The sequence below is a fragment of the Pteropus vampyrus genome, unplaced genomic scaffold (assembly GCF_000151845.1).
Source record: "Pteropus vampyrus isolate Shadow unplaced genomic scaffold, Pvam_2.0 Scaffold661, whole genome shotgun sequence".
Taxonomy (NCBI): Eukaryota; Metazoa; Chordata; class Mammalia; order Chiroptera; family Pteropodidae; genus Pteropus; species Pteropus vampyrus.
Window position 1 is genome coordinate 88191 of NW_011889442.1, and position 14266 is coordinate 102456.

The window sequence follows — 14266 nt, forward strand, 5'->3', positions numbered from 1 at the left end:
GATCAGATCTTTTGTCCGTATTTTAATCAGATTGTTCTTTCGTTGTTGAGTTGTATGAATACCATATATTTTTACAACACTATGCTCTGTCAGATAGATGGCTTGTAAATACGTCCTTCCATTACGTATATTGCCTTTTAATTTTGTTGATTGTGTCCTCTGCTGTGTAGAAACATTTTAATTTCATGTAGTTCCACTTTGTTTTAGTTTTTTTTCCCCTCTACTTCTGGTGTCATGTTAAGAAAAAATCATGGCCAAGGCACTGTCTTTTTTTTTTAAAGGGGTTTTACATTTTCATGTCTTATATTTAACTCCTTAATCCATTTCGAATTAAATGTTAGCGGTGAAAGATAGGGGTCCAGTTTCATATTTTTGCACGTAGGTGCAAAGGTATGAGGTAATATCTCATTATAGGTATAATGTAGGTATCTAGTTTGCCCAAATTATCGAAGAGACTGTCCTTTCTTATTGTGAGTTCTTGGTGCCCTTGTCGAATATTAGTCGGCTATATATGCATGGAATTTTTTCTTGAGCTTTTTATTCTGTTCCATTTCTCTGTATGTCTTTTTCTGCCAGTACCATACTGTTTTGATTACTATAGCTTCAAAATACAGTTTGAAATCAGGAAATGGTACCTTCAGCTTTGATCTTCTTGCTCAAGATTACTTTGGCTATTGAGATCATTTGTGGTTCCTGGTAAATTTTTAGGATTCTTTTTCTATTTCTATGAAAATTTCCATTGGAATTTTAATAAGAATTGCATCGAATCTGTACATCACATTGGGTAGTATGGACATGTCAACAGTATTTATTCTTGCAGTTCAAGAACATGGAATATTATAGTTCCTGTGTTTCTTTTTAACTTCCTTGCTATCTTGCTTTGCTATCTGATTTTTTCCTTAGCGATATGCTTTGATTTGTTTACCTTTATTTTTTACTTATCTGCTGTAGGCTTTTGCTTTGTGGTTACCATGAAGTTTACTTCAAACATCTTAGAGCTATAACAGTCTGTTTTAAGCTGATAACAACCTAATATCAGTCGCATACAAAAAGTACCCTTTTTATATCTTACCACTTTGTGTTTTATGGTTTTGGTGTCAAAATTTACATCTTTTTATAGTATATAAGGGTTAATAAATTATTTTGTCTGTGGTTATTTTTAATACTCTTATCTTTTGTCTTTATTATAGAGTAATAATAGAGTTAAATGATTAATACCATATTATATTATTAGCATATTCTGAAATTGAGTATATACTTGCCTTTACAAGTATGCTGTATATTTTCAAAAAATATATATATATATGTACATATATACATACATACATATATATATATATATGTATATGTATATATATATATATATATATATATATATATATATATATATATATATATATATATATATATATATTTTAGGCGAGGCAACCCTTGATTGACCTCACAGATTGCAAGGACCTTATCAGCTTACAATCCCTTATTTTTTAGTTTTTAGTTTTTATGCCTACAGCACCTGGTCTTCCTAGGTAGTCTCCCATCTAAGTACTAACCAGGCCCGACCCTGCTTAGCTTCTGAGATCAGACAGGATCGAGCTTGCTCAGGGTGGCATGGCCGTAGACCTCTCCTTCATTTCTGAAGGACAGCTTTGCTGGATAAAGTATTCTTTGTTAGTATTTTTTTTTCCCTCCTCAGTATTTTGAACTTTTCATCCACTCTGTGTTGCTCTGCATGGTTTCCACTGAGAAATTCACTTATAGCCTGATGGAAGTTCCTGTGTATGCAGTGTGTTCCTTTTCTCTTGCTGGTTTCAAACTTTTCTTTGTCCCTGATGTTTGAAAGGTTTATGGTAATGTGTCTCAGTGAGTATGGGGGACCTATGAGCATCATGTACTTGTTTGTATCTCTTCTGATTGGGAAAGTTTTCAACTATTATTTCTGTGAATAATCTTTCTGCCCCTTTCTCCCTCACTTCTTGTGACACTCCCATATTGCAAACATTTCCCTTGATGACATCCCATAAATTATGTGCTTTGTTCAGTCTTTTTTCTCCTCTGGATGATTTGAAATGATCTGATGCTCGGTCACAAGTTTTTCTTCTGCTTCATCAATCGGCCCTTGATGCTCTCTGTTGCAATTTTTTTCATTCTTTGTATTCTTTAAGTCCAGAATTTCCTTTTAACCCGTTAAAAATTTTTTTCTATCTCTGAACTTGATGTGTTCATTAAGTATTATTTTCCCGATTTCCCCGAGGGGTCTCTGTGTTCTCTTGGAGCTGACTGAGCTTCTGTAAAACAGTTATTTTGAATTCTTTGTCTAGTATTTTAGTAGATTCACTTGCTGGAAACTTGTGCACCTTTGGTGATGTCATGTTTCCTTGATTGTTCGTGTTCCTTATATAGCCTTTTGTTGATGTATTCACATTTGATGGATCAGTCACCTCTCGCCTGCCTTTACGGGTTCATTTTGGTGTGGAAAGACCTTCACCTTGGGTTGGTTTCAAGGTCACCGGGCTGCGAGGGTGTGGCAGTGTTGGCTCTGGGGAGGGCCTGGGCATGTAATTACCATGCACTTCTGTCAGCTGAGGTCAGGAATGGCAAATATTGTAGAGATTCTCAATAGCCGAGGCCGCAAGGTGAATTCACGGGTACCTGGTCATGTCGAAGCTGCGAAGTTGGGTAGGGTGTGACGTCAGGACTCCGTTCCAGTCATAGCAGGAACGTTTCCCATTTAACCAGTGCTTTGTTGTCATCGCCAGAGCCGCACCCCCTTTTTGCTTCTCCTCCATCGTTGCTACTTTGCTGATGAGTCATTTCTACTCCTGTGTTATTTCTGCTTTGATTCCTGGCCCGTGGAGAAGCTCCACCTCTCTGGACTTCATGTCTCCCCCATTTTCCTCAGCTCTCCCTCCGTTGCTCTGCAACATTGGTCCGCACGTGCCACAAGATCGCCGTGCGTTCTTAAATCGGCCTCGGACAGCACGTGTTCTGTTCTGTTGCAGCTGTTTTTTCCCGGGTTTGGACACACGCTTCTGCAGAGCCTCACATCACCAGGAGAAAAGATCCTGTAGGGATCCTTTGCTAGAGGAGCGAGTTTTAGAGTACGCCTCTCTTCTCTGTTTCACCTTATCCTGCATCTTTCCCCTGGTGAGGTCGCCACCATTCATTTGCTTTAGAGGCGCAGAAATGCCCAGTAGGCACTTCTCCCACCAGATTTCAACTCCCTTCATTGAAAAGCATTCCCTGGACTCATTGCCAGATGTGACAGATGCACATTTGTGATGAGGGTTCTCCATCTCTATAGTCATCACGTATTTCACCAGCATTTGTTTGTGTTCAGGTTGCTGCTGTGGAGGAGAGGACATGGAGGCGCCCTTTGAACAGAGCGTCTCTGAAGGAGTGTCACAGACCAGCACCTCCAAGGCAGCTCTGTCTTTCCAGAAGACCCACTTCTGTGAGAGCTGTGGTCCAGTCTTGAGATACATACTTCAGTTGGCTGAGCACCAAGGAACATCACACAGCCAGACAGCGTTTGAGTGTGGGGTACGTATGAAACAGTTTTATTTTAGTGCGCATCTCCAAAGACACCACACACAGCGCCTGAGAGAGAAACCCTTCAGAAGCAGTGGGGATAGGACCTTCTTTGTGAAGAACTGTAAGTTCCATGCTTCAGAGAAGCCCTTGACCTGCAGTGAAGTTGGGAAGAACTTCCCGGCCACCTCGGAACATGTGCAGACCGCTCACACCAGAGAGGAGCCAGACAGAGTCACCCAGTGCTGGGCAACTATACCAAACGGGAAAAGTCCTTTCTCCTGGGGACAATGTAAGAAAGCCTTCAGCCCTCTACATACACATATTCAGGACCGGGATGTCCATACCGCAAGACAGTGTTTTGTGTGCAGTGACTGTGGGAAAACATTCAGGTACAAATCCTCATTTGTTGTTCACCAGAGAGGGCACACTGGTGAAAGGCTTCACGTGTGTGGCGACTGCGGCAAATCTTTTAGGCGAACCTCAGCCCTCAATCGGCATCGAAGAATTCATGCTGGGGCAAAGCAGTACAAGTGCGGCAGATGTGGCAAGTCCTTTAAGCAAAAATTTGTCCCCATTTATCCGTGGAGAAGTCACACTGGAAAAAACTGTGACTTGTGCCGTGAATGTGTGCAATCTTGTAGCCGTAGGTCCATCCTTATCCGACAGCGGACAGTTCACACTGGAGAAAGGCGTTACGAGTGCACTCGATGCGGGAAATCCTTCCGGCGAAAATTCTACCTCATTATACACTGGAGAGTTCACACTGGAGAAAGGCCTCACGAATGCCGCGAATGCGGAAAATCTTTCACCAGTAATTTAGTACTTATTCTACACCGGAGAGTGCACACAGGAGAAAGGCCTTTCGAGTGCAATAAATGTAGGAAGTTTTTTACCAATAGTTCGATACTCATTTTACACCAGAGAGTGCATACGGGAAAAAGGCCTTTTGAATGCGGCGAATGCTGGAAATCCTTTAGCTGTCAATCTTACCTCACTCAACACCGGAGAGTTCATGGTGGAAAAAGGACTTACGAGTGTAGTGAGTGTGGCAAGTCTTTTACCTCTCGCCCCGGCCTTCGTTATCACGAGAGTGTTCACAATGGAACAAGGTCTTACGAGTGCAGTGACTGTGGGAAATCTTTTACTTCTCGCCCCGGCCTTCGTTATCACGAGAGTGTTCACAATGGAACAAGGTCTTACGAGTGCAGTGACTGTGGGAAATCTTTTACTTCTCGCCCTGGCCTTCGTTATCATCTGAGAGTTCACACTGGAAAAAGGCCATATAAATGCAGCGAATGTGGAAAATCTTACAGCCAAAGGTCCAACCTCATTCAACATCAGAGAGTTCACACAGGAGAAAGGCCTTATGAGTGCAGCGAGTGTGGGAAGTGTTTTACCTCTAGCTCTGCCTTTCATTACCATAAGAGAGTTCACACCGGAGAAAGGCCCTATCGGTGCACTGAATGTGGGAAATCTTTCTTATCTTGTTCCAATCTCAGTAATCATCAGAGAGTTCACACGGGAGAAAGGCCTTATGAGTGCAGCGAATGTGGGAAATCGTTCATCCAAAAATATCACCTTCTTCTACACCAGAGAGTTCACACGGGAGAAATGCCTTATCAGTGCAGCGAGTGTGGGAAATCTTTTTCGGCTGGTTCCAACCTCAGTAATCATCAGAGAGTTCACACGGGAGAAAGGCCTTATGAGTGCAGCGAATGTGGGAAATCGTTTATCCAAAGACATCACCTTCTTACACACCAGAGAGTTCACACGGGAGAAAGGCCTTATCAGTGCGGCGAGTGCGGGAAATCTTTTGCATCCGGTTTCAACCTCAGAAATCATCAGAGAGTTCACACGGGAGAAAGGCCTTATGAGTGTAGTGAATGTGGAAAATCCTTTATCCAAAAGTGTTACTTTCTTATCCACCTGAGAGTTCACACAGGAGAAAGGCCTTATGAGTGCACCGAATGTGGGGCATCTTTCACCACTAGGAGGAAACTTCGTTATCACCAGGGAATTCACACTGGAGAAGGGCCTTATGAGTGCAGTGAATGTGGGAAGTCTTTTGCCTCTTGTTATGCCCTCCGTGACCATCAGAGGGTTCATACAAGCAAAAGGCCTTATGAATGCACTGAATGCGGGAAGTCCTTCAGAGCCAATTCTTACCTCGTTGAACACTGGAGAGTTCACACTGGAGAGAAGCCTTATCGGTGCGGCGAATGCGGGAAATCTTTTTCTTCTGGCTCCGGCCTTCGTTATCATCAGAGTGTTCACACCGGGGTAAGGCCTTACGAGTGTAACGATTGTGGGAAATCTTTTCCCAAGAGCTCGGCACTCATTCGACATCGGAGAACTCATACAGGAGAAAGGCCTTATGTGTGCAGTGAATGTGGGAAGTCTTTTATCCAAAGACATCACCTTATCGTACACCAGCGAGTTCATGCAAGATAGAGGCCTTATGACTGCAGTGTCTGGGAAATTCTTCAGCCATAAATCATAGCTTTCTCAACACTAGAGATTTCGTCCTGAGAAAAGATCTTAAAAGTGAGGTGAAGGTAGGAAATCTACCTGTATCTCTGGACTTCGTTATCATCTGAGAGTTCACACAGGATAGAAGCCTAAGGTGTAGCAAATGTGGAAAATCTTACCCCAAGGTCGATGCTCTTTCATCGCTAGAGAGTTCACACGGGAGAAAGACCTTAGGAGTGCAGGGAATGTGGGAAATCCTTTTGCCAAAGAATTCACCTCATTATGCACTGTAGAATTCACTCTGGAGGACGACCTTAGATGTGCAGGGGAATGTGCAATTTTCTTGTTCCGTGTAACGACACAAGAAGAAACCATAAGAAGCCATTTGTCAGAACTGAATCTCATATGTCCAGTCATCCACAGTTGGGAGCCTTCCCATAAGTCTTAGTGATGCGTAGAAACATGTGCGTCTACATTGCCCTTTCTAACTTGCCCAGGGCTCCTTCCAGATTTACGTCACTGACATTTTCTATCGTAAAAGCCATTTTGTTTCTACTTCTTGCCAAGTTCCCACAGTTTGCATCCGTCACCACTCCCATGTGCTCAGGGAAGCTGACCTCTGTCATCTCATGTACTGGAGAAAATTAGGACTAGCCTGAGCCCTTCCGAGTTCCCATTCCCTTTTCTCTGACTTGCTTGGGCAAGAACCTGACTCAGTCTCGGCAGAAGAATCCCATGAGTTTGCCCGGCAACTTGGAGAAGGGTGTTTTTCAGGGATGTGTTCTCTCTTGAATTTTTTCAGCTTTCAAGTCACCAACTCGAACTGTTGCCGCGCATCGCTTCGCTTTGTACAATACGGATGCCTTACTGTTTTAAGTCCTCTTTCTACTTACTGCGTGGAGTGTTTTACATACACATTTTGGTTCCACAGTTTTGACGGGTGAAGTTTTTATAGGGGTCTCCAACTTTGTGTTCTTCGTGGGGCAGTATGATCGCAAAAAAACCAGCTCACCAGTGTTTGCCAAATTTGCATTCCTACCAACGATCTCCTAGGAAAGACTGCAGGGTTCGCCAGTTCTCATCAGAAGCCTGGATGCTATGAGTTTTAGGAAACGCAGAGATCAGTCACCCCGAGGAGGGGGCAGAATGTGACATTCTCAGGTGCTTCTTGGAGCAGCGTGAATTTTTTCCCCTTGTTTACAGGGGATATCTCAGGGGATACAGAAGGGAATCCCTTCCCCAGGTCCTACGAAGATCTGTGTGCCCTCGTGTCCACGATTCTGTGGGTGACGGTCGCTGATTGTAAGACCATAGGGGTCAGGAAGCCATGACTACTGTGGAAACAACACAAGATCAATAGGGATTGGAGGACACTGTAGCCAGCTCGATGAAACACGCCTCTTCAAAAGTGAATCCATAAATGTTTCTGTCACGGTGACCATGCGGATCAGTGCGTACACAAATCTCAGGACCTCCAGGCGTGTTTATCTTGTGTAGCCAAAGTCTTTGTCAGAGAAAGCCTCTCAGTGATGATCGCCTAAAGAGTGCCGTCACACAGGTAGGCGAACAAAGTTAAGGGGTCTAGAGATGTGGCTCTTGTGACCCAGCCAGCATTTCTGTTGACTGAAGTCGAAATGTCCTGTATTACTATCCAACGTTTGCTGCCACTGAGGCAAGACCGACCCTCAGAGGCAATAGGACAAAGTTGGTGGCGTCAGCATAGGAAATAGTCAAACCTGTTTCCCAAAAAGAGTGGGACACACAGGTTTTTTTTTTTTCTTGAGCCATTTTAAAGCTTTTTAAAGGTATGATTTACATGTAATAAGCTACACACATTTAAAATGTATTTGATAAGCTTTGACATACTTATGAAACTGTGAAAACGTAACAGCCATGGTAGTGACTAAATCTGTCACTGTATTTTTGCCTCAAGTCCTTTTATAATCTCTCCCTGCCCTTCACAGCCCTCCAAATAATCATCGATTTACTTTTCCTTAGCGTAGATACCTTTGCATTTTCTAGAATTTATAAGATGGGAATCATTAGATGTTCACCTGTTTTTTTTCTCTGGTTTCCTCCATGTTGCATTATCTGAGATTCATCAATGATGTAAGTAACTCAGTTTTTCATTTCTGTCTTTGGATATATTACAATTGGTTTATTCATTTATCTCTATATGGACATTTGGGTTATTTCCATTTTTTTTTTATACCATTGTAAATTAAGCTTGTATGAACCCATGTGTACAATTTTTTATATGACATGTTCCACTTATCTTTTGTCAATAGAGTAAAATGTTTGAGTCACAGGACAGGTGAATGTCAACTTTTGAAGAAACTAACAAATGATGATCTAAAATGACTGTACCTCTCTTCATTCTTATTAGCAGTTTGTGAATTTCATCTCTCCACATCATCATGAATACTTGGTTTAATTTGTCATTTTTAGCCCTATTAAGTAGTTTATAGTGCTGTCTCACTGTGGATGTAATTGCATTTCCCTAGGGATTATCAATGAGGAGTTTGTCATATGTTTAGTTGCTATCTGTAGTCTGGTAAAATGTCTGCTTATATCTTTTGCCTATTTTATCAATTTTGGCCATTTTCCTTTTCTTTAACAACTAGGACGGCGAAGCAACAAGGGTGTATGTTGGAATTTCACTCGTTTTTTTAATACCGCAATGACTTCTTTGTTTAATGGATTACTTTCAATACCGGAAGAATATATCTTTTGTTTTTTCTCCTCCAAAATCTTCGTGCTATGCACAATGTAATGGAAACACATACCACACACTTTGGAGATTAATCTGCACTGTTAACATATTCTTCGTCTGTTTTGTAAGGCCAGGCATTCAGTAATACGGCAATGCCTTGCTGTGTAGCGTTTGCCCATTTTCCTGGTCTGTCACGTCATTGGTGGATTGGGACAGATGGGGGACTGATGGCATCAGGATGGTCTGGTGGGGAGGGAGGGAAAGAGGAGGGAAGTGATGAGACTCCCTAATTGGCCTGAATTTGAATCTCAGAGCCCCAGCCCTCAGTGGGGCCTCCAGGAAGTGTCTCCCCTTGGGGCTGCAGTTTCCCACTGTATAAAACGGGGAGTAATGAGTGACCCTGTCCCCGGGCCATTGGGAGAGGTGAAGAGCTGAGGTACCATTCTCTGCACGTGTGGTTCCCCCTGTATATGGTGACATCCCAGGGCAAGGCACCCCTCTGTACCCTGCAGGAAGAAAGAAGCTATCAGGTACTGACGTCTTAGTGTGAGATCCCCACCACAGAATAAAAATGACTCGCTGGAGCTCCTGGAGGGTCAGCTGGCTGGCTGTGACATGCAGGTGATGATGTCGCTTATCTTAGCCTCTGTGAGGATCAATAAAAATAACAAAACACAGTATTTACCAGTGCCAGGACTCCAGGGTTTACTTTTTGAGCACATTCTCTTTAATTCTGTTTGCAACCTCCTTGAGAGCCTTTTGGTTGTAATCTGAAAATGGCCCACAGACACGGAGGGCAAGGAGAGACTGAAGAAAGATGACGATGACTCCAGATTGGGCATGTGAAGCCCTCACCTGAGGACAGGTACTTGGTGAGGATCAGGGAGGCTCAGGTGCTTTGTGGGTGGGATCGCCTGGTTTCTTATCTAGTTGTTTTACTAGTAGCTGTGTCACACAGCTGGCAATTTGTTATTCCAATTTCTTTGAAATACATGCCTTGGCAATCGAAAGCTTCTTGCTAGGCCCTTACACTACAGGGATGGACCAGCAGAGTACAGAGAATTTTTGTCGGTAAAACTGTCTGATATAAAAGTAGGTAATGTCATTACACTGAGAACTTACAGTAACTCCAGTATCATAATTTGTAGCCTAACATTTGTGTATTTTGCAGTTTGGGCTCTGAAGCTGCTTACAAGTCATGACTTTGCTCTTTGGGGTGTGAAAGCCCCCACAGGGCAAACAGCCCCCAAGTGCTGACTGTGCTGATAAGTGGTACTCCCTAAACAGTTAATGACACTTTCTGTACTAAAACTGACCATAATTCTTTTTCTGCAGGCCTGAAATGAGACTAGGACATTGATGATTGTTCAGTCACATATCGTTCATGGTTCTTATCTCACAATCCCACTTGCTGACCACTGAGTCCAGTTGCCCCCCACCAATCAGAAAATGAATGGTGTAAGTTCGTGAACTTGTTTCCTTAGCCACCCGTCTCTGAGAGTCACCCCCTTACAACTCGTGATTTTAAAAGCCGTGCCCCATTCTCCCCAATTCAGTGTGTCTTTGTTTTATACTGAAAGCTCTGTCCCCTCATTTGCAAATTGTATCAGAATAAACTCCATTTAATTACACAGAACTGTCTTCTGGAAATTTGTTGACATATTCGTCCAAATATGTAGAATGTACAACACCGAGTGAACCTTATGTAAACTAGATTTTGGGTGGTGACGATGTGTCATTGTAGGTCTATAAATTGTAATAAAACTCAGTAGCATGGATATGGATAAGGAGGGAGGCTGTGCAGGTGTTGGGGGCAAGAGGTACAGGGAAAATCTGTGTACCTGGTGCTCAATTTGGGATCGTAAAACTCCTCTAAAAAATAGTCTATTAGAAAAAGAATACCATTAGCTTAGTTGCTCTCTGGTTGAGATACATATAAGATTGCTAAAAGGAGTTGAGTAGTCATCTTAGGATATGTAGTAAGAATTACTGTATGCATAAGACAGTGTTCATCAATGGGTAGGACACAAACACTGTCACACGGTGACACCGGCAAGGGAGTTTTCCGGTGGAACCAGAGGCAGAGCTCTAGCTCGTCCACCTGCTTCACGGCAGCCTGACATCCTTTTCCTTCTCATGGTCCTCTGTGGAATCTTTTCTTCTGGACCAAACATAACGGCAACACGGAATAACGCTTCAAGCTACATGAATTTCAAGAACAATGACAGTGTTTCTAGCCCTGCATGGACTCATTTTCTCTGTCTATGAAATGATAGGGCTACTTACATAAGTTTATCTGGGAGCATGTCAAGTAATGTTTTAATCATCTGGGAGTAGGCTGAGCTTTACAGAGTCTCAAATAACGTCTCTTCTCCACCTTAAACAATGAGCAAAGCCACTCCCTCTGTTGCGGTCCAGGCACCGTTTTCCCGCTTTCCTCTCAGTGGCTCACCACTAATGTCCCGGTATGTAAGGTGTAGAACAGCTTCCGGCCCCCTCTGAAGTGCCAGGAACTACGTTACCCAGAAGGCCGTGCGGGATGCCCCCGTGAGGAGCCAATAACGGATCAGGATGAGGCGTTTCTAGGCGTGCGCGTAATGTTGGGGCGGGGCTTCCGGGCTCCTTTGGGCTTCCGTTTTTGTTGCTCCCGCGGTCCCGAGCACAAAATTGGGGTCAAGTCGAGGAAAGAAGTCAGCGTGACTAGGACCGTCCCCGCCGCATAGACGCCCGAGACTTTGCGACGTCGCCGGGGTGACGCGCGCCAGGGCCCGGGCAGGCGCCGCTGTGCCCGGGGCCCCCTCTCCCGACGCTCCCGCCCCGGTCAGTCCCTGCAGGGACCAGAAAAGTAATAATTACCTCCTAGCGAAGAGTTGCAATCATCCATTTAAGGTACTCCCGGCAGGTAAAATGCAAAATTGCAGAAAGCAATTAACAATAACTATGTAGCGATTCAAAGATGGTAGCGGAAATAGTCCTGGCGAAACATCAGTGGATGGTGAAAACTACTGAATGTTACGTGCATTTGGATCTGTAGCTTTGGGGGACATCCGAAATCATACGTGTAAAGAAAGCTCTGGGAGCGAGCTGAACTTCATCTCCAGAAACCTGACTTCTGCCCCTTTAAGGAGGGACTGAGCTCTTTCTAAGCCCTCGGACCCGGAGACCCCAGTTCCCAGCGTCTCTCGGGGGTCTAAAATTTTCTGCGGGAGGTCGGAGCGGGAGCGCGCGCCTCGGTCGGTAGGAACTACATTACCCTGCATGCTCTGCGTCGAAAGGCAGCCTCCGTGAGCCAATGAGGGCTCAGGATGGGGGCGTTTCCGTAGGTGGCCTCGAGCGCGAGGCGGGACTTCCGGCGTCCTCCTCCCGGCGGTCATTTTGGCTGCCTCGGGTGTGTTTCTCCAGACGCAGGTCCCAGAGTGCGGGGTCGTTGCTGGCGGACGGGACCGAGAAGGCGTCGGAGGGATCGTTGTCTCCACCTTACAGAGGCCAGAGTGAGGCTCGGCCGCGGAACCGCCGGAGATGAACCGAACCGGGGCCGGGATACGAACTTCCAGCCGGCTCCCGGTCCCGCTCCGCCCACAGGCCGGGATGGCGGCGGCCACGCCGATGGACGCGGCTCAGGTGAGTCCGCTTAACCCCCGGCCTCACCGCCTCACTGCCTCACCCCACCCGAATCCCAAAGCCCCGGCTGCCGGCGCCGCTCCCGTCGTGCAGCCCAGGCCCCGGCGTCCGGGACAGTGAGGCGCTAGTAGAGGGGGTCCCGTTTCTGGTAGTGACTGTGACTGCTTAGTTTTACTGCTGGGGGTGCGATTAGGTGTAGGAGAGGGTTACGGGCAGAGGAACCGGTATGTGCAGAGGCTCGGAGGTGCGACTGAGCCGGGAGGCTTTGGGAAAGCTGGGGTCCGTTGTGCCTGCGAGGAACGGTGTTTTGCGGCTGAGTCACGCCTAGAATAGCAGACTGAGGTTTCTGCCTACATTCCGAAGACTCCAGAAGCCATGGAGAATTTTAAACACAGGAGAGACACGAGTTACATTAGGGTTTAAAAAGTTTCCCAAGTGTCGTTCAAGGGAAGAACAGACCGAAGGCAGGTCATGAAGACACTGAGGCACTAGACGGCTGAATCTTTGTTCAAGAGCGCAGAGCTGCTAAGATGAGACACTTAGGCACAGAGGTTAGACATCCAGCCCTAGTCTGCCTGGCTCAAGGGCCAGGCGTGGGTACACAGGGGCACGAACCCACTGAAACCAGACACGGTAATAACCTGCTTCTTAGGGCCTGATGTCCTTATCTAATTTAATCACTTACTCAAATGGTGGCACCTGCTGACACCGTTACATTGGGGTTAAGGGCTAACACATGAGTTCGGTGTGTGTGTTGGGGGCGGGGACACACATCAGTCTGTAATAGGGATGAAATGAGGATATATACAAAAAACATGGATGAACCACTGAATACTTAGCTGAGTGGAAGAATTCAGACAGAAAGAACAGACCACTTAAATCCACTGAGAAGGTCCTAGAAAATGCATAACGTAAGCAGATCAGTGGCTGTTTGAGAATGGTGGTTGGGATGAGCAAATATGTCATGGAAAAGGCTATGACAAAACTTTGGAGCGGCGATGGTTGTGTTCAGTATGTTGACCGTGGTCATGGTTTCGCAGGTGTGTTTGTTAAAACTCATCAATCACATTGTACACTTTAGATAAGTTCAGTTATAGGTCAAAAGCCACGAAAAGGTAATTGAACAATACTTTTACTTCAGCAAGATAACGAATCTATCTGAGGTGAATGATCGAAATGAAAGGAATAAGGGAGAAATTGTAGCTACCAGACTAGAAACCTGAAGAAAAGGAGAACTAGGTTGTGTTTATTTCTCCTCCTCTACCCAGTGGTATCAATATGCAGTTAAGGATAAAGTAGAAACTCCCCAAAATGAAAATGGAGCTGGTGTCACTGCCATGCTATCAAGGCTGGAGGAGGATCCAGTATGAGATAGTCCTAAAATCACGTAACCCAGTGTCGTTCCTACTAAGAGGATGGCCTGTGGGAGGACAGTGGGGAGAGGGAGGTTCGTTAGGATTGTTGGAGTTAGAGCAGTTTCTAGGCCAGAGCGGTAGGCAGCACTGCCTCACTTAAAAAAAAAACTCCTAATGGTTAGATCATGTGTTAAAGGGGAATTAAGGCAGTCTGGAATTAAGAGTGCTAATTCACTCATCGAGATGGGGAGATTATTTCGGCTTATCTGGGCCTGCCAAGTGTAATTCTAAGAGTTCTTACACGTGGAAATGATAGAAAAGAGAGAGTGTCCGAGCGAGCGATGTAGGGTGAAGGGTGAGAACATCTCACCTGCCATTGCTGGCTTTGAGCTGGAAAGCAGCCATCAGCCAAGTATGTAGATCGCCTCTAGAACTGGAAAAGGCGAGAAAATGGATTCTTTCCCAGAACCTCCAGCAAGGACTTCTGACTTCCAGAACTGTAAAATGATAAATCTGTGGTGGTGAAGCCACTAAATTCATGGCGATTTAGCCAGTTTCACATATTAGAATTATACCC

At 44.9% G+C, this 14266-nt stretch overlaps 2 protein-coding genes and 1 pseudogene across 3 annotated transcripts in view; 2 read left to right on the plus strand and 1 right to left on the minus strand.

The window, feature by feature from the left end:
* LOC105309039 (zinc finger protein 271-like) overlaps positions 1–10349 on the plus strand; it is a 36539-nt gene extending 26190 nt beyond the window's left edge. Inside the window, exon 3 of the mRNA XM_011385121.2 lies at positions 3338–10349. Within this exon, the coding sequence (XP_011383423.1) occupies positions 3338–5982 (2645 nt within the window). The 3' untranslated portion in view covers positions 5983–10349. The remainder of the gene's footprint in view (positions 1–3337) is intronic.
* Positions 1502–1620, minus strand: LOC111733857 (annotated as a pseudogene).
* Positions 10350–11340: 991 nt separating the features above from the next.
* LOC105309037 (zinc finger protein 211-like) overlaps positions 11341–14266 on the plus strand; it is a 12469-nt gene continuing 9543 nt past the window's right edge. The window contains exons 1-2 of one of the 2 annotated variants that reach the window (XM_011385119.2): positions 11341–11602; positions 12116–12334. The gene's annotated coding sequence lies outside the window, so the exon portion shown is untranslated. The remainder of the gene's footprint in view (positions 11603–12115; positions 12335–14266) is intronic. The other variant, XM_023525985.1, reaches the window with a different exon arrangement.